General features: G+C 39.5%; 2 protein-coding genes and 1 pseudogene across 2 annotated transcripts; 2 read left to right on the top strand and 1 right to left on the bottom strand.

The window, feature by feature from the left end:
• Nucleotides 1-469: 469 nt before the first annotated feature.
• LOC112194224 (pentatricopeptide repeat-containing protein At1g10270-like) lies at nt 470-5074 on the bottom strand. The gene is given in 4 exon segments (XM_024334468.2): nt 470-595; nt 3141-4747; nt 4750-4803; nt 4866-5074. Coding segments are annotated over 4 exon segments (1836 nt in total). The 5' UTR covers nt 4915-5074.
• Nucleotides 5075-5136: 62 nt separating this feature from the next.
• On the top strand, nt 5137-7760 carry LOC112194225 (annotated as a pseudogene).
• An 8985-nt stretch (nt 7761-16745) lies between these two features.
• LOC112194226 (UPF0481 protein At3g47200) lies at nt 16746-18205 on the top strand. The gene is made up of 2 exons (XM_024334469.2): nt 16746-17223; nt 17625-18205. The coding sequence occupies exons 1-2, from the start codon at nt 16746-16748 to the stop codon at nt 18203-18205; spliced, it is 1059 nt and encodes a 352-aa protein (XP_024190237.2).
• The last annotated feature ends 3000 nt before the right edge of the window (nt 18206-21205 follow it).

A 21205-nucleotide genomic window follows, 5' to 3' on the forward strand; every position in this document is an offset into this window, starting at 1 on the left:
ATCCCCATTATGCAGTTCTCTATTTACCATATATTCATGAAATCAACATCTTGCGTCTAGGGAGCATGAGGTCTGTGTTGGATCTGGAATTCCTTCTGGCAAAAAAAAACTCTTTCAATTCCTAGCTGTTGCTTTCTCAGCTTCACTGGTTCCCAAGATAAGATTACTCAAAGCAACTCCTTTCTCTGTGTTCCCATGTCCTATGCTTATATTTTAATATTTTGTTTCATATAGGTTTTGGGTTTCTTCTGAAATTCTACTTTCCAATGATTCAATCCATTTCCATGTTCTTTTCAATTCTCTAATTCCATGGTGCTAGTCACAATAGCATAATTTAGCTATTTTCTGACATGGACTCCTTCAAAAAGTTCATGGCTTCCACTATAATCCTCATAGTCTTGTCACTTTTTCTGATTCCAACAAAAGCCCAAATTTGATTTCTTTGTTTCACATGGTTTATGGGTGTCTACTAAAATTCTACTTCTTCATATGTGGAGACTGGGGACTCCGGTATTGCTTTGGTTGCTTCAAGAGCCACTACAAATTTGAGTATGGAGGAGGAGGAGGAGCTGGCTTGGGATGAGAGTTCAAGAGGCTGAGATGGTTTCAAGAGGCTGAGATGGAGGGGAAAGGTTTAGGAGGAGGAGGAGCTGGCTTGGGAGGAGAGTGAGAGAGGTTGAGATGGAGGAGAAATCAGTTTGGGTCGGTCTTTCGGTCCCGGAAAATATCAAGCCCGACACCGACCCGATAAACTATAATTCAAGTCGGGGTTTGCACCGAACCGATATTTTCCAACACAAAACCGAACCGAATCGAGCTTTTTTGATCTGTTCGGGTCGGGTTCTCGGGTCCAGACGCCCAGGCCTAAGTTACTGTGATGCGATCACTTAATATTTTGGTGTTTGTGGCTCGGTTGTTGCGTATCAAACTTTTTTTTGGGTAGTAAATCAATATATATATATAATCGTACGCAGTGACCAAGTACAAGAACAATCTAGTCATCACATTAATTGCTGCATAACATAACTTATAAAAAAGGATCCTCTTATAACCGACTCGGAAACAGCATTCTTATACTCAAGTCAAGGTAACACACACCACTAGTGTGTGTGACTGATAAACTTGGCATAACAATGATGAAGCGCTGGCTAACTCAATTTTAAAACACAAACGTATGGGCATCTTATCAATAACATACTACCTAAGAATGAAGTAGCTGCTACATGTTCCGTCATTTGAGGGATCCCTGATTCTGATCGGGAATTGGTGTGATCCAGACCCTTGAGCAGGTCCAGATGATGGCTGATATGGTCCAGCCATTTGACTTGATACACATTTACGCAAGCGTACGTATCATTGTCAAGATAGGGAAATATTATGCCCAAAGTTTATCGTACCACGGGGATTAGTGGCTAACCCACAATCCTTGGGTAATCGGAAATAAAGACACTTAGCAAACAAAGAAAAGAAAAACAAAATAAATAAAAATGTTAATCTAAGGCACCAAGCCCTAGCAATGCTCGGTTTTGGTTCTCACCAAAGTCTAATCAAAACTAAGAGCCTAGTGGTGGATATGCACAAATGAGTGGAAGAGTTTAATGTTTGGGGGTTGATTTTAACTTAACAAATAATAACGAAATGTAAAGCAATAAAAAATAAAAATGAAATGTAAACAATAAAAATGAGAATGTTGGGTGTTAGGGAGATTCCTTCACCCAAATCTCATGTGTCGGAAGCTAATCTAATATAGATGCATATTTCCTATTTTGGCGGTAGTCGTATCCAAGGCGGTTCAAGGCTCAAGAACCGAAATTCCCTTTCATGGTATTCCTACTCCGGTTCAAGGGCCGTAGGGACTCACTTGGCATGAATTAGAGCCGGTTCAAGGGTCACTAATTCACATCAAGAGGCGTAGAGATCGAGGAATTAGACTACTAAGCGACCCGCCCGCGCAATCACGCAACGGGTGTAAATCACCATGCTTATAACCCCTCGAATACGAAATTGAAGGTTTCTAGCTTAGGAATTAGAGGGGGTCAAGCCTCTAACTCTATCCTAGACATGCTCAAAATACACACCCTAGAGTTGACTAGGCTCCTAGACATGCATTTTAACCCAATAAAAATAGATATAAACATCCATCATATGAAAATTGTATCATTACATTAAATTAAACATCTTTTACACAAAATTTGGGTTAGGGACACAACCCTAAAACCCAACAAGAAAATTACTCACAACCCATAATTATAGAAATTAAAACTACAAAATTCAAAGAGAAAAGAAAAGAGAAGTGTAGGAGAAAACAATGATAGCCACAATTAGCTAGAAAGCCAACATGACTACTCTTGAATTATAACTCCCACAATTACCTAAATCTTGAATCTTATAGAGATTGAGTCCTTGAAGCTTGTGTGAGAAATTCCTTGAAATCCCTAAAATAAAACTAAATAAAAGAGGAAAAATGGAGGAGAAGATGGGGAAGAGAGAGCAGCCCAAAGGGGCTGCCTCTGTTTGGTATGTGCGGCAGAATTCTAGGGTTGAGGTGACAGAGAGAATTAGGGTGTGTATATATATATATATACACGGAGAGAGAAGAGGGAATGGGTGGCTGTTGTCTTGCACAAGAGGAAAAGAGATGGAAATGGACATGTGGCAGCATGGGATAGGAGATAGGAAAAAAAGTAATAATAAAAATAAAAAGAAGAAGCAGCACGTGGGAAAGAAAGAAAAATGTGCTGATTATGATATTGCTGACGTCATCATGACGTCAGCACAGTCCAGATTTTTTTTTTTTTCCCCTTTCTTTCTCCTTTCTTCTTTTCTTCATCTTTCTTTCTTTTCCCCATTTTTTTCTTTCTTCTCTTCTTCCTCAATGCACTTCCACACATTATCAGAGATGGTTCGATTCCGCTCATTTGATGGTGTTGACTACTGTTGACCCGCGTTGACTTTTTCGTCCTTTTGTCGGAAACTCCAATTTGCTCCAATTTCGCACAATTTTCTCTCGTTTCCGCAATTCCGCTTATTTTCTACAAAGTAAATAAAAAAGGATTAATTACATATTATTTAACATGAGGATTAGCTTAATTCTTTAGTGTTTTAGATATAATTACACGCATATAAATGCGTATAATCACCATTTGAGAGGGAGCTGATGATGAGTGATCAGAGTCCTGCCATCTGAGAGGTTCCTGCTGGCGATTCCTGTGGAATTGCCGTGGTTGTGCGATTCTAGGAGGTGGTGTGTACCTAGTCTCAGTTAATGTTTTCTCAATCTGTCCACCACGCCCAGCTTTTAAAAAAGCCTCGTATACGAATTGCTTCAATGCAGGAGGAACACCAATGCCATATCTCACCATTTCTGCCAGTATATCAAGGCTTGGGTCAAGTTCACCTTCATTGCAAAGCCCTCTGATCACTACATCATAGCAACTGGCATCTGGTTTAGGATCTTTATCTCCCATTTTCTTCAAAATTTTTGCACAGTCCACTGCCTTCCCATTCTCAATCAACTCAGTAAACACCTTGTCACCAAAACTAGCAACCACCCGCAACCCAACATCCACCATTCTGTTAAATATCTTAAGAGCATCATCTATCCTCTCTAAATTCAAATATGCATCAATCAGAGTCCTATGTGTTGTTACGTCTGGGGTCAGTGACTTTGACGACAATTCTCTAAATAGTTCATCAGCCTCCGATAACATCCCATTCTCACAATACCTAGCAATGATATTATTATACCCCGCAACGTCCATGGAAAAAGGCTTTGACTTCACATTTGTTCCCACCTTCTTGAAGGTGTCAAACGCCTCACCAAACTTCCCAAGCTTAAAACACTCATTGACCATCATATTAAAAGTCTCGGAGTTAACTGCCTGGGTATTGGGTGGGGTGTGATTATCCAGTATTTGTTCGAACAAAGCCCACGCCTCCTTCTTGTCATGCTTAAGCAACACTTCCAAGAGAACATTGCAGGTAGCTGGGATCATCCTAAACTGCCTATCAAGCAATGACCTGTATGAATCCATTGCCTCCTTCTCTTTCCCCTTATTGAAGAACCAATCCATAAAGGTGGCATTGACAACCCCATCTACACCAAACACCTGCTCGTCAAAAAGCTCATTGGCCTTGTCCAAATTCTCCAAATTCAAGAACCCTTTGATCAAGTTATTGAAAACCAAAAAATCAGCACCGTGCCCCTTATTCAACATCTCCCTCAACAAGTCCACGGCGTCACCTATCCTACCGGCATCAATCAACCCTTTAGTCAAATGCCGGTACGTCACCGGCGAGGGACTAAAGGGGGAGGTGGCAATGATATGGCGGTAAATCTCAAGCCCCACGTCGACACGGCTCTCATCACAATGAGTGTTAATCAAATAATTATAAGAGACAATGTTGGGAACAATGTTGGATTGGTTGAAAAAGAAGTGGAAGAGAGCAATAGCGTCATTGTACCTCTTGCCGCGGTACATGGCGGCGATGATGGCATTGCATGTGAAGACGGTGGGGCGCGTGTTGGAGAAGACGGAGTGACGCGCCACTGCAGAGGCGGCGTCGAGGTCGTTGGCGCGTATGAGAGACTGAACGCGGTTGTGGAAGTTGAGGCGAGAACCGACGAGGGCGAAGGTCGAGTCGGGGAGGCGGGGCGCGTTGGGGTCGAGTGGAGGCGGCGGGCCTGAGCGACGGAGAGGTTGGAGTGGGGGTTCTATGCGGAGGCGGCGCTTGCGTCGGCGGCGGCTTCTTGAGCTGTAAAATAGGCGAAGGAGCGGGTGGTGGTGAGACCGTAAGGATTTGGGTTAGGGTTTTCAAGGGTGAGGGAGGTTAGGGATTGGGTTATGGGTTGTGCCGTTGTGGGGTGGTGGTTGTACGGTCGAAAGAGCGGAGGAGCAGGCGGTACAGTGACATGGCGTTTAGAGAGAGTGAGGGAGTAGTTCTGGTATAACTGGTGCTTAAACCCTAGTAAGGAAGCCAAAAAAAATTTGGACCTTTTCTCGCGATTTATTAACGAGTCATTTTGCAGGCTTTGAAGAAGTACCACTACAGTGATGTTAACACCAAACAGGTTTGAAAACATTGTAAACAGAAACACTTCACACACTCCCTCACTCTCACAACCAAACCAAAGCGAAGAGAGAGAGAGAGAGAGAGAATGGCTGCCGTGGTCTTGAACGAAGCCGTTTCGGGTGGCGGTAGAGGCCGGCCGGGATGCATGACGAGCCATGGAGGAGGAGGAGGAAGGAGCTTGGAGAGCTACAGGTACTACGTGTCTCGTCGTACGGTGATGGAGATGCTGAGCGACCGAGGCTACAACGTCGCCTACTCGGACCTCACTCGCTCATTCACTAAGTTCCGTACCGCGTTCGGCCAAAACCCTGACCTCGACCTCCTCACCATCTGCGTCTCTCTCAGCTCCAATTCCAAGAACAAGGTGCCTCTTCTCTTCTTCCATCTCTCTATTCTATTTCTCTATGTGTCTGTGTATTCATAGATTTACAGAGCAAGATCTTGGTTCTCATGGTTCAGTTGTCAAGCCTTATTTCCTATTTCTTTGTATGATAAATTTGTTGTTATAGCTATGGATAAATAATGAAATAGGAACAGTTGAAAACTTAATCTTTGCTGATAGTTCTTAGTGTTGGAGCAAGAGATGAATGGAATGATCTAGTTCAGTTTCTATTTGACAAATGTCGCTAGTTAGACACTGGCTTGGTCGAAAAGCAAACTGGGTTTCATATGGCTAAATGACATGTAAACCTCAATTTCCTTTTCTATTCGAAGAGGTTTAGTCTCCCAGAAGTCATCTAAATGAAAATTATTTACATTGTTGGCATATAGTGCATAAAAAATTGATGAAATCTATAGTTATCTACATGTTTCTCTTTCTAACAGTGGTTGTAATTTGGTACTTTTTCGTGGCATTCATTGTGCGCAAGTATTCTCCTTTTCAATTTCCAGACCACATATTTATTTGTTGATATTCACTACATAGTGTCTCTACATGCGCTTGTTGTAGTGGTAATGCATTTAAATCCCTTTGCAGATTATGGTCATGTTCTGTGGAACTGATGAAATCAGAAAGGCGAGTGTTCGTGCCATTCATGCTATCCTCCTGAACAAGGATATAAGCTCTCTGATGCTTGTCCTGCAAAGTAAAATGAACTCCTCGAAAAGAACTGGTAAACTATCCTCACAAAGTTGAAAATTTCCATATTTCTGAATTGCTGGTCAATGTTACAAAGCATGTTTTACAGCCAAAGTATGAGATACCTCATACTTACTGCATGCTGAAGAAAAGAAAGATCTGCTAAGGAAGTACAAGTTGGAAGACAATAAGGTAACTATTTGCTGATATGGAGGTAACTATGTTCAAGGATAATCTTTAAATAGTTAAGTTTGTCTTGATTGAGTATGGAGGTCACCTGAACACTAATGTACATGCTTGGTAAAAAAATGTGGACCGTCTTTCCTTCTGGCCCATAGAGAATGATATTTAACGGGGAGTGGAAATAATTACCTCACCTGAAAGGTAGAACGAATTTAAAATTCCATGTCATATGAGGGGGAAATCACTACTTCAACTGATGGTGGGGCAGCTAGGGATATTTTAGGCTTGCCATATTTTCTGTGTTTCAAACTTCTATGCCATAATCTGTTAATGTTTAGTCTTGAATGAGTAAAACAATAGGGAACCAAGTGAGTTCATGTGACATCTTGATCCTTGATTGTTGTTTCTTTAGAAGTGCTCTACTCTATTTGTTAGCAGTATAGAATTCAATCTCTCTTTTTTCTCACAGACTGTTTGTAGCATGGAAAGCTTATTTCTCTTTTGAAAGTCCATCCAATCCTAAAGCAACTTTACCTAAAGCTGGTCACTAGTAAATCTACAAGTAATTAGTGAATTTGCACTTGTCTTTATTTTCACATGGATTCTTAGAAACAATTTTTGGCTGAATGAATTGGATTCTCAGTGTTATATATATCTTAGAGTATAGGGTAATGAAGCGTCATTGAGGAAGGGTATTTGTGGGTTAAGATAGAACAGATTTGAATGCAGTGTAACTTAATTGATCATCATCCCTTTTTATTCTAGAAATGAATGGCATAACTAGCATTTGTTCCATTTAAATCTTTGGAGAAGGGCAGAATATAGAAGCAAGATAGTCTCATCCTAACTAGATCGAACTGTCACATAACTTGAGGCCATAAAGATTTTGTTGTCATGTTGCTGATTGCATTTAACTAACTAATCTAAAGGAGCTTGAAGAATTTGAAGCCACAATTTTGTGTAGCTGTGAAATCTGATACTGTAGTAAACACAAGGTTATTGCAGTAAGTAATGGCAATGACTGTTAATTGGGTGATGAAAATAGGCAGCTGTACTTTGCCACCTCTTTATCCTATGTATGTTTCATGAAAATATTGAAGGTAGAAGTTCTGCTGAAGACATGATTAAACTGGATTCTATATTTCTTTGTATTCATGCAACAATTCTAATTTGGTTGATTAAATTACTGAACCAATTGATTCTTATGTTTCTTCCCCAGCTCCCTATGCATTTGCACGCTACTATGGATTGGAGAAGGGACAGCTATGTGGTAAAGATTACTTACCATGGTGGAGCTGTTGGTGCCCTCAAAACTTACCATTGCATTGTCTGATCCTTCTGAAAGATTTATTGTATGCCACTTTATGCAGTGATGGCATACAAAAAAGAAGTTAACATCATAGATAGGTTTTTCACCAGATACAAAAGCAGGTTTTGATTTGATGAAGTTGTTTAGTTTGCGGGTTAACAAGTTTGAAGATATCTACATAGATATTGCTATTTGTAGCACCTACTTTTCGTGGGTCTTGCTTTTGATTCTTGAATGACATGTCGCTGCAGATGAGACCTGCAGGTTTGCTTTCCTTATGTTTTTGCACAGTGTTGCGATGAAGCGAGGAGTCTTCTCTTTCATATTGTAGTAAACAAACCCATCAATAATAGTTAACTCGGATACTTCCACATTCTTCTGGACACCATATTCTTCTAGACTTGCAACGTTATTTTTTCTTCTTCTCAAAGTCTTGTTCTTTTACTTGTCAAAAGCACTCAACAAAATTATAGGAATAAGGACCCCATCTAAAAATGAACCTGTAAATTTTTGGTCTCAACATCAATATAGGCCCAAAGTTTTTTTTGGTTAGTAGGACAGCGTGTGACCAGGCCCAGACCCTTTTTGGTCAGTACGAAAGCGTGTGACTAGGTCCAGACCTTTTTGGTTAGTAAGAAGGAGAAACTACACCCACCTCCTTGACCAAACTCTAAAACACAAAAAACTCCACTACATTTGTTTTTAGACACTTAAGGACATTTTGTCTTTAGCAAGTTTCACTTTCTCTTCAAGTTTTTATCTTTCCTTTCAGTAAAAAGAAAATTGACGGAGCGTAGTGGGCCCATGCTTTTGAATTTGTTTGTTTAACCATATTACAGGTACAAATCCATCCTCCATACTCGAAGGTAAACAGTTATTTTTTACTATTCATAATTTCTATCGTTGACAGACTAGAGTTACTTGCTATTTGTAAGAATACTAGCAAAGAATTAAAAACAGAGAAAGAAAAGTTGAGAAAACTGAAACTCTTTAGAGAAAATCTCAACAGAAATACTCCCAACTACTGGGATATTATTTATAGACTCCAAACTAGAATATATAAGCTAGAGGAAGATATTGATAATCTCTTATATGTTCTAGAAATAGAACAAAAACCTCTAGATTATTTGAGCATTGGTTAGATCCGCACATCACTGGTATCAGAGCTTGTAAAATAGCTCAAGGAGAACCCCTCCTTAATGGGGACAATGTCAGAATTGTTATTAGAGAAAATAAATTCTCTATTGAAATCTTCTGATGAGAAATATCAGAAGTTGTTACTAGAAATATCTAGATGTCAAACTCATCTAGAAAAATTACCTGCTATAATCCACCAATTGGAAAGATTGGAAAACAAACTGGATTATATCAAAGAACTTCCAAAAACGGAAGAAGAAAAGCTGACAGTCGTCAGTAGAAAAATCAATGAACAGCAAAAAACGCTGGAATCTATGAAAAATATACTGAAGGACAAGAAAGGGCCTACAGTAAAAAAGAAAACTAATGGATTCAAACCATTAGAAAAACCAGACACAAATCGTGTTCCAAACATGATTTTTCTGGAACCATCTACTAGTCAGACTAGTATCCGGTATGAAAACCCGGAAAAAAGAGAAATGAAGATGTTAAGCATCTTTGGGAAAAAGAAGGGAGTACAGCTCCTAAATGCTGAAGAATTCGAATTCAACGAAATCGAACAAGAGGTAAAAAATTCCTCAATCCCAAAGTTAGATTTTAAACAAATCTACAAAAGGGGAAAGTTTGATTTAATGGATAGCCATTATTTTAAACTTCTGGAAATTACAACTCCAGCTACAGCAGGAGGAGAGACTGATCTTCTATTAATCACTCCTTTAGAAGTTGCTAGAGCTCAAGCAAAAAAATATCAATTTATGCATATTGGAGCAGTCCAAGTAGGCATAAATTTGCTTGCACGTGAAGGCATAAACTGTTCGGTCCTATGTGTTCTACAGGACAACAGGTTAACAGACTTCCAAGCTAGTCTGTTGGGAACACTCGAAGCATCCTTATGCGACCAAGTAGCATATTTCAACTGCTTCCCCAACTTCACCACCAGCTTGAAAGATGCAGCTCATTGTCTCAGACTGAGAGTCAAGACAGATGGTATATCCATGAAAGAAGATATGCAAGAACTTGCTATAGTATATAGAATATACTATAAATTGATGAGTACTACAGTAGCCCCTAAGACAAGGATAACAAATATCCCAGGTCTTACTACTGGATTCCTCACCAATCAGAAGAACCATTCACAACAGATCCACAAAGTTACTTGGAATGAAGTAACTTTTCCTCTTGAATGGAAATTATCCGGTCCAAAAAAGCAGCCGGAAAGAGCAAAAGCAAAGATCTACGAGAGTAGAAAGACTGGAGAAATTAGTCTTAATTTTGACAATCACAGAAGAAGTGATGTATGTCCTGAGAATCTCAGGATAAACAAGAACAATCTTCTAAGAAGAAGCTACAGCACTAGAGAAGCTAGTGTCAGTGGTATAAAACCCACTATTGAAGAGCCAATTTCTGAAGAAGAATTGGAAGCTGATCTGAACAGACCAGTCCATATGTTCAGAACTAAGAAGCTCTATGATCTTTATGAAGAAGCTGAGAATTGCGAAAATCTTGAACGATTAGAAAAACTAATCGAAGAAATGAAAGAATACAAATTCAGAAAGACAAGAAAAGTCTTTCCTTATCAAGATATTGAAATGGAAGAAGGAGAAACCTCCAGAACTTTCATTAGCAGAGAAAAAAAAGAAATAAAACTCCCATTTCAGAAAGCCCCCACGGGTAAAAAAGGAGAAAGAAATTCTCAAAGATTTGTCCCAGAGGACAATCTGCCTAGAGTTCCGATCACGAACTATGGCATATGGTTAAATCTAGACAAGAGTCTAGACAAAAGAAAAACCATTGACCAATGGGTAGACAGCCTGATGATGGCTTCTGCACTCACCCTTGGAAAATTTGAAGCACCAGATCTGCAGGTGTACTATGAAACTACTCTCACCGGAGTAGCAAAAAAGTATTACCTATCCTTCAAAGAAACTGCTAGAGGAAGAGACTGGCTTGAAGAAATCAAAAATTCAAAGTCTCCGTATGATTTTGCAGTACCACTGTACGATCAGTTCTGTGGAGATCTTTCAAATCTGAGTGAAAAAGCCAAAGAAACGGCAAAATCGAATATCTATGCTCTCAAGATCTGTGACATGAGATATTTCGAAGAATACCTGAATGAGTTTCAGGAATATTACTGTACAATTGGTGAACTAGAGAATACTGATCTAGTTAATCTGTTGCACAGGAAACTCCCTGAACCATGGAGAACAGCTGTGAGAGAAAGCATAGCTGAAAAACCAATTGAAAGATTTTCAGTTTGAGGAATTGCCGACAGAATCCGGCAATTACTGAAAGAGCAATGCAAAGCCAATCTTAGAGCTAAGATGGCCAAGAAACAACTCAAAGGAGTTGAAAATTTCTGTTATGGAATACTGGATATGCCCACAAACTGGGGATGCCATGAATCCAAATTCCACAGAAAGAAGAAAAAGAAAAATATTACTCTAAAAAATTCAAAAAGAGTAATCAGAAAAGAGATTGGAAATTCAATAAGAGTTCCAATTACAAGAAACAAAAGGATGAAGATCCTAAAAAGAAATTCTTCAAGAAAAAGAAGAATACTCATCAGCATAAACAACCAAGCAAGAAAGCTTGCAGATGTTGGTTATGTAAAGCTGAAGGGCACTATGCCAATGAATGCCCTGAAAAGGGTAAAAGATCTACTAAAGCTCTCTTCGAAGAATATGAACAAATAGTAGAGGTAGCAAACATGAAAGGCTACGAAATAGCCTATTCTGATGATGAAGATGATGACAGGTCAGTCTACTCTGCCTGGTCTGAAGAAGAAATTTCATCAGATGAGTCTGAGATCGATTCTGAAGTAGAGTACTTCGAATCCAGACAAATGAATGTTTTGAGAATCAAAAATTGGGAAGAAAGCAAGACAGAATCCTTCATGTCTTCTTATCAGGTGAACCCTGGTACATTCGTTTGTGACTACTGCTTATGTCATGAAAAGAATGGTCTCCCAATGTTTTGTAAAGAGTCCAAAAAGACTTATCATAAAGAATGCTTCATAGCTGAAGCAAGAAGAAAAACCAAAAATGGTCTTGTCAGCCAGTTGGTTGAGCAAGAATATGAAGAATATTTTGCTGAACAAAAGGCGAAAGAAGTGGAAACTCTGTTCCAGGAAACCATGGAACCATCTTCCTCGAAAAATGAAGAAATCATCGATGAAGAAAAAATCGATGAAGATATTGAACTGGTTGAAATACCAGAAAATGTAGAACTGGTGAAACCACCAGAAACTGTTCATCTCTTAGAAAGACAAGAGGCTACTGACACATGGGATCTACTTGGCCAACCTTCTGGCAAGTATGATTATAAAGTCAGATATGATCCTCCGTCCTGGTTCAGTGATCCAGACATCAAAGAGATAATTCCTACAAACTGGGATGATAGTGAAGATAAATCACCCATGCAGGAAAATGCTTCAGAAGAATGTAAACCATTCATTCCAAAAGAGCAAGCTCAAGAAAATGAGCCTCACCAATCGAAAGTCGTCTCTACAAGTAGATATAGCAACTACATAGAGATCGGACTCAAGTTCCCTGATCACAGGAAATATCATCTACATGCCTTTGTAGATAATGGATCAGGTTTTACTGTTGCAAAGAGATTTGCAATTCCAGATGAACTCTGGAAAGAAGATAAGAAAAAGTCTGCTACTGGTGTTACATTTGATGGAAGCCATCTCACCATGAAGAAAGTAGCAAAAAATGTTCATATCACCATTGGTGGAGGAACATTTATCATCCAGAATGATTGGCAGTCAGAAGGCCAAGGATCTGATTTCCTGATAGGAAATGATTTTATTCTCCAACAGAGATTCATTCAGGATGAAGAAGCGATAGGCTTCAGGAAAGGAGAACGGGTGTTCTGGGCAGACCGACTCACACATGCATTCAGTGTGGTAGGTCCCGGTTTTACTACTCACTATCAGAGATCGCAACCGAATAGTGGTGATCTTACCCCCTACAAACCCAAATTCGAGCCCAAATTCGAGCCCATACTCCAAATCAAACAACAAGAAGAATTGCTTGTTGAAGAATCCTCAGAAGAAGAAGAAGAAGAAGCTAGTGAAGATGAAGAAGCTAGTTTCATCCATGAACACAACCTCAAGCACTTTCAGAATAAGCTTGAGTCTCAGCAAATTCCCACTCTTGAAAAAATCAAGAAACTACTCGAGCAGAATGTGGATACAAATCCTCAAAAGTTTTGGGAAAAAGACCCAGTGGTCTGTGAATTGAAATTGCATGACATGAATGCTATCTGCCATGTCAAAGCCATTCCTCATTACAAAGAAGAAGATCAAAAAGAATTCAGAAAAGATATTGAAGATCTCCTGAACAAGAGATTGATTCAACCTTCCACTAGCCCTCATCATGCTCCAGCATTCTACGTGAGAAATCATGCAGAAAACCTACGAGGAAAAGCTAGAATGGTTATTGACTACAGAGATGTCAATAAAAAGACTGTCAAAGACGGTTATCAAATTGCTCAAGTAAGAGTATTGATTAACCAGCTCAGAGGAGCCAAAGTCTTTTCGAAGTTCGATGCAAAGTCGGGTTTCTGGCAAGTCAAAATGCATCCTGAGAGCATACCTCTCACTGCATTTGGAACACCACAAGGCCATTACGAATGGTTAGTAATGCCTTTTGGTCTCAAGCAAGCTCCCTCAATCTTCCAAAGAAAGATGGACAACATCTTCAAGCATGTGGCAGAGTTTTGCGTCGTCTACATAGATGACATCCTTGTCTTCTCCAAAAACAAAGAAGAACACATGAAACACCTCCATGAGGTAGTAAAGCTGATAGTTCAGCATGGAATCATCCTAGGTGAAAAGAAAATCTTCTTTATCCTTGATGAAGTTGATTTCCTAGGAATAAACATCAAAAATGGAGTAATAAAACTCCAACCTCATATTCTTGAAAAGATCTGGAAGTTCCCAGATAGAATTCCTGATGCTAAGAGTCTAGAGAGATTCCTTGGTGTCATAAATTATGGGAGAGACTTCATCCCTAAAATCTCAGGGTTAACAGCAATGTTATCTCCTAAGACGAGTTCCAAAAGAAAATGGAACTTCACAGAAGATGATGAAAAGATTGTGAAGCAGATAAAAAATCTCTGCAAAAACCTCCCTCCTCTCCAACAACCAGAAGAGAATGATGAAATTATCCTCCAGACAGATGCGAGCGATAATTACTGGTCCGGTGTTGTTCTGGCAAGAGCGCCTGGAACTAACATTGAAAAGATCTGCAAATTTTGTAGTGGCAAGTTCAGCCCTGCAGAACTGAATTATCCCACAGGGGAAAAAGAAATTTTGGCTGTCAAAAAAACGATTTTAAATGCACCAGCTTTTCTTGGAAAAACCTTTACTGTCCGCACCGATTGTGCCAGAGTAAAGAATTTCAAAAATTTTAAACTTGATAAAGCTGCTGATAGAGGAAGATTAGCAAACTGGCAATTATTTCTTAACCAATATGATTATAATGTTGAATTAATTGCAGGAAACAAGAATTATCTTCCAGACGCATTGACCAGGGAAATGGCAATGTTTAGCCAAAGAGAAGACGACGAAGGTCGTAATCCCAGAAGCAGAAGGACTGGGAAAGAACATGAGCATCAAGAAGATCCTATGGAAACCAAAGAAAAAGTTCTTAAAAGGTTTCTGCTAAGTCCTAAAGGACTAGCCTCAACTGATCAATCCCAGGGTAAAGGATTGGCTAGCCCGTCTCAAACGACAGACGGTAAAGGCTCATCAAGACCGTTGACGGCTGCTGCTTTGCCAAAAAGCAGACCAACTCCAACTGGAGTCATAAATGTTTTTAACTATGAATTAAGAACTTTTGACACTCATGTGTTCAGAACTGGCAGGAGACTAGCTTATCACCAGAAGGCAATCCTGGATAATCTCTTATTTGCTTTTCAAGAAAGAAGCAGTGGTCTAATGTTCCCGGCACTCTTTGCACTAGCTGAAGAACTATATGAGAACGCCAGACCACAATTTGAAGAAAGTCATATACAGCAGAGTGCTGTAAGAAAAGAAAAAATTCTCTTCCTTGAAAGTCCAGAAAGTGCTAGAGTTCCTGTCATGGCACTTAATGAATCAGACTGGCATGAATTCCATAGTCTGATAGGAAGACATAATCCAGAAGACCTAGTTCCTCCAACTCTCTTTATTGTTTCAGGTCCTTATGTTGGAAGATACCTGGTTAATGTTCAGAGTGAACATCCTCAAGAACACAAGCTCTGGCTTGTTGAAAATGGTTTTGTCCATAATCTGTGGACTAAAACAAATGATGATCTAAAAGGTTTGCCGCCTATCATTGTCAATACAGTCAAAAATGTAAGAAAAAATGACTGTATGCTTCGACTGAAGTTCAGATCCACTCCTCCAGAATGGATCCAGAAGGCAAACGGTGAAGTTGAATATATTCCTCCTTATCATTATGTAAGAATTATTCAAAGGAAATATCTTCAACCAGCCTGTGTAGGTTACAATGGCCAACCAAACTCAAGCATCCCGTGGATGAAGGCCATGACTCTAGAATATATCAAAAAGATCATCTCTGAGGATACCTACAATACCTTCCTGGCAGCAGGAGAGAAAATTATCATCACTGCTTACGATCATCCTGACGTAGTCAGCAGTGACTTATTCCTATCTCTTACCAGAAAGGAGATAGACTCGACACTGGCATGCTTACGATGGGTGGAAAAACTTGAAACTGACAACCACTACAAGATGTATGTTGATACAGATGTCGAAGACAATGCAACAACAGTAAGGATGGCCCAGGCAGATAACTACTCGTTTGTCCTTGGTCACAATTCAGAAACCGACGAAAACATGTGAAGCAGCAGGTGTAGAAAACACCGAAAGTCCTTTTGGATTTTTCCCAAAAAGTGACTTTTGCTTTTCAAAAAGCAGGTGAAAAACATTTCACCTAAAGGAATCTGCTTTTTCCCCGGCCGACCTCCACCAGCAGGAGCACTAAGGAAAGCAGGAAATCACGGAGTCGTTCTGTACATTTTGTTGTTTTGAATTGTAATTTGAGTTCCGCTCCCTATATAAGGAGCTTTAGCTTCTCTTAGAAGGCATTCGAAGGGAAAAGCATTAGTTCTACATTCGAAAATCTCTAAGATTAGTTCATAAGCATATCTCAGTAGCAGTAGCAGTCCGTCTGTGGACACAGTGTGCTTTCTATTACAAGTAAGTGTTTGTAAATCAGTTATGAGTAGCTAAAACAGCTTCTAGCTGTTTGCCCAAGAGTGAGGCTCTGGGTTCTGTATCTGTATTTATGTTTGAATAAATAAATTCAGTTTGTGCCCAGTACTCTGTCACAAAAATATTTTACTGTTTTTTCATCTATGTTTTGGTAGCAGTAGCAGTCAGTAAGCAGTAGCAGTCTTTCTATAAAAACTGACCCCTATCATACTAAGGCAGCAGTGATTCCGCCCTGGTAGTAGCCGCTTAGACAGGAAGTCGTTAGGTGAAATTGTGGCATGTTGAAGGCTAGTCCTTAGGCTGATACTGTGTTTAGTTTGGAAAGGAAATAGGCTGATACTGTGTACTATAAGCTGATACTATGTAAAAAGCAAAGAAGGTAAAAGGAGAATAGTGTCTGTCCTTAATTGTATAGTGGAAAAGGTTGTGGACTTAGTTGTCAAAAAATATGTTGTCTGGTAGTGCTTTGTAGTTAACCCTAGAAAGCGTGTTGTCAATGCATACTCGGTGAAAACCAGTCTCTCTTTGCTATAAGAATTGTGTATCAGTGGGTGAGGGCTTCTTTGTGAGAGATAGAGAGAGAGAGAGAGAATGGAGAATGGTATCACAATGGTAGAGCTAACTGATGCCGATCAGGAACGAGTGGTGATCGATATTGAGTTATTGACGAATCTGTAGCTGCCATGCAAAGGCGCCTACAGGAAAGGAGATGCGGAAGTCGGAGAGCATCAATATATATGGTCAACTTTAGTTCAGTTGTCTGCATATACAGAGTTCCTGAAAGCCTTGTGGGAATCAGTCCAAAAGCTATTAGGCCTGAAAAGGTCTCCATCGGACCTTATCACCACAGCAAGAGCAAGGAATCTGAAGAGACCAAAATGAAGTATTTTGAAGCTTTTCTCTCTAGAAAAAAGAGAGATGGTAGTGCTGGACCTGATCTAAGTACCTTGTTTAAAGCCGCGAGAAATATGGAGGCAGAAGCAAGAAGATGCTATGATGATCAGGCCATCGCTATGTCAAGCGCGGAGTTTGTTGCAATGATGGTACTTGATGGGTGCTTTATCATTGAGCTTTTCCTACAAGACCAAGAGGACAAACTCAAAGATGTTAAAGAGAAGGACCGCCTGGTTATGGACCTCCTCAAGCTTGAAAACCAACTGCCTTTCTTCGTCCTTGAAAGACTATTTAGCCTGTCCGGTGATTCATCTGCACCAGGTGATTCTCTAGCCTTGCTTGCCTTGAAGTTCTTCAATGTTTATGATCACAAAGTCCTGGATGATGTTAAACACTTGTTACACTTGTTTCACTCAAGCTTCCGTACCCCTTTATTATTAGAACGAGATAATACTCGATATCAGCTCTCTAATATTAGAAGCCGCTGCGTAGACTTACTTGGGGAAGCTGATGATGTAATGATTGCATATGTAACGACATGCCTATCAATCGACAGCCCAGCGACCGCAATGAGGTGCTTCCGTGCTTACTTGCAACCCCTTTTCTATTTGTTTGGGGGATCCTTGCATTCCTTTATCGTCTTCTAAGGTTAGTCGGTTCGATCCTTTTCTTCTTTGTTTGGTGGAACGTGGATAACGTTCAAAGATTCCTTCACCCCACAGGTCAGGAGCATCGTCCTTTCTCCGATTCAATACAATGTGCCACACAACTAAGACCCTCCGAGATCATTTTCAAGCCACTCCTAGCAGAAAGCTTCTTAACTATCGATTACCACAAACGGGTACTGCAAATACCACCCATAACCATCAACGATATCACTATTACTATCTTCATCAACAGCATAGCCTTAGAACAATGTTGCCCACACAAGACTGGTTCTTTATTTACCACTTACATTGCCTTCATGAGCTCTCTCATCAATACCCCTAGAGACGTCGCATTGCTTTCTGGTAACGGGATTATCATTACCAGCTTCTCACACAACGACCATAGCATAGCTGACCTGTTGAACAAGTTAGGGAAAACAGTTTATTTCGACAAGGATTGCTACCTCTCCAAGCAATTCAGAGACGTGGAGGCTTATTACAACAGCCATTGGGGTACTTTTCTACGAACTTATTTTAGCGCCCCATGGTCCTTCATTTCAGTTGTCTCAGCCTGCATTCTTCTTTTGCTGGCCGCAGCTCAAACAGTTGTGTCTATCTTGAGCTATATCAAACAAATGTCGGACAAGGGAAAATAATCGCGAGGCAAATCCATAGGCTAGAATTAGATCAAGCGAGCCTTTTGTCTTTGTATGTAACTATGTATGTTGTTGTTGTTGTTGTTTTGTTCTACCAATAGTTTATATATTATAAGTGCAAATTTTTCACAAAGGCAAGTTTGATTCAAAAATTTTCCTCGCAACCTTTGTTCGATTCCCCTTAAAAGCAATTCATGCCTGTTTTCTTTACTGTTTCCGCATTTTCTTCTCCTTTTTTTTTGTTTTTTTTTTGTCAATGTGTGCTTCTGTACATACTTCCAATATTAGCATTTGGACTTATTCTCAAAATTTTGCCTTTAAACTTCCAAATTTATCCTCCTCCTTATTTCTCTTTTCACCTCATCATCTTGAATCAGTTGCGATCCCCAAAAACTCTATAAACGTTCAAGTATTGACTACAACTTGAGCACAATTTTGGTTAAAACTTGAATAGTACCTTGGAACCGGAGGTTTGATTTCAGTGGAGAATATAGTTATTTAGTTCAGTTTCTCTTTGCCCCATGACTATGTTTAGAGATATATATTCATCTGATCTTCGGTCCTCTCCTTCCTTAAGCACATCTCATGTAATTCTATTACCATTGCCACCATAAGAATCTATATAATTATATCATCTTGTTATTGGAAATCAATACCTTTCCAATATTGGTAAACAATATCCATAACCATATGATGACGAATCCATGAAATATAATAGAGATCTAAATATGAGATTATTGTATTGAATCTTAAGGTTCTTAGAGCATTTTTAGCAGATTCTCTATTTTAGCTCCTTAGCTATTTTAGAGAGCATGTTTAGTTTTTTATCTATTTTAGTAGCTGCACCAGACTCCTAAGTGACTCTCCATTATAACTTTTAGCTATCTCGCTCCTAAATATAGAGAGCAAGATGAGGCTCTCTATAATTTAAAACATTCATTTTGAGTTATTTTATTCAAATTATAAATACATTTAATGTTACGCCCCGTATTCGATTTATCCTTTATCTGTGTCTAAGTGAATTACTTTATGTTTTACCGTCCTTGGTTTTAGTTTTTATCATTTAGGGGGTGCTAAAAGTTAACGTTTGATGGGTTAACAATTTGAGAAAATTTCCTTCACGGAAGTTGTAGGGGACGTTTAATCGAGTCCGTGGACATGTAGTATGCTTAAATCGGAGTTCGTATGTAAAAGTTATGGCTTAAAACGTGAAAGTTACTGTTCATGGTAATTTTATATATATATATATATATATAGGGAAATTACTGTTGGTAGATTTCCATTTTCGGAAATCCACCCCAGCTCGGTAACTCTCTCTCCTTCCCCGAGCTCTCTCTTCCCTTCGGCCTCTCTGTGATTTCCAGCCAACCTCCTTTTTCCGGCCACCCAAACGACAAACCCAGGGCATAGGACGACGATCCTCCTTCCCCTTAATTGACACGCCTACAGTGGTGATTCACAATGATTTGGCCGGAATTTTGCAAATCGGGCTTCCAAACTTTACTGTAGCAGTCGGCGTTAATCGTCGATTTCTTCCAATTCCGGCCATCTCCGGCCACAAAACCATGCATAGGAGAGGCGCCTCGAGCCATTTGTCATTTCCCCTCAAGCTTCTAGCTTCAATTCGTGGTGTAGAGAGCGAATCGAAGAATTTCAAATCCTAGGGTTCTTGAACTTTCTGGAAATTTTCACCGGCCAAATTGGAGCTCTTCAAGGTAAAATTAATTGGAACTTGTTGTAGTTGAGAAAGAGGTTGGGTTTGTTGAGTAGATTGTGCTGTCAAATTTTGGTGGCCATCAGAGGTGTTTTGCCTGCGGCGCGTGTAGCTCACGTGCCGCCACTATAGGCGGCGTGTAGGATGGAGTTTTGGTTTCTATTTTTAGCTAGTTAAAATGTACATGAGTTGTGGAGGTTGTAAATGTGACTTTGGTGTAGTTTGGATGGAATCGGAGTTGGGTTTAAGAAGATGTTTAGAAATTCCGTTATCTAATTATCGTAAATTTAAATTCCCGTCCCGTAATTATAATTTATGCGAGTGTTATTGTTACAGGACGAGAGGAGTCTCCATCCGAGGAGAATACTGATCGACGACAGGATTAGTTAATATTGTGAGTGGACTTTGTTTTAAATTTTGATGCATGCACTTATTTTCCGGAATGACGAATGATTGTCTTTTTTTATATATCATATTTCTTATCGAATATAATATTCAATTTGGATCATAAATTTTAGCATCGTTCCCGTATGGTTTCGAATATGAATGGTCATGCTCAGACTTAAACTTTTGAATATTTTTGGGGAACATAATTTATTTTTTGGGAGATTGAATTTTTTTAAATTATATGTTTTTTGCCGATTTTTAGTCATTTATTATCGCTCGGCTATTCTTTATGAAATTGAGAATATTTTGGCGTGCGGGGTCACGTCATTGAAATATGTTGGGAAGCCTTACGGATTTACTATTTTTGAATATTTTCCTCACCATACTCGGGTCATTCGATTAGGTCTCCTCCTCACTTACTTTGTGTTTGTGAGTGGCAGTTGAGATAGCTTATTCTCCTCCTCACGTGGGTGGTAGTCGAGGTTATTAGTTCTCTTCCTCACACAATCTATGTGTGAGTGGCAGTCGAGGGTAGGTGGAGCCTGAGGGGCTTATTTACCCGTATGGTGAAATCTTTTCCCCATATTATCTATTTATTTTCTTTAACCAGCGAGGCTGGATTATTTTCATTTTCTCACGCTTCTTTGAAGTTTATGAATTGATTAAAATTTCCAAACCTTGCATGCATCGGAAAGTTATTTTTCCAAACTGAATTGTGGGAAAGTATCAACTCTTTAATTTCTTTTCTTATGATATATCTATCTAACTTTTTGTCCACTCATGCTAACGTGTTTTCAATACTTTCCCCCTGGGCCCTTCGGTTTCAAATGCCCAGTTTTCAGAGTTGCTGCTTGGCGTACTAGGAGCGAGCCATAGTGACCACACCAGTTTCCCGCTAT

This window comes from Rosa chinensis, chromosome 3, assembly GCF_002994745.2.
Source record: "Rosa chinensis cultivar Old Blush chromosome 3, RchiOBHm-V2, whole genome shotgun sequence".
NCBI classification, from domain to species: domain Eukaryota; kingdom Viridiplantae; phylum Streptophyta; class Magnoliopsida; order Rosales; family Rosaceae; genus Rosa; species Rosa chinensis.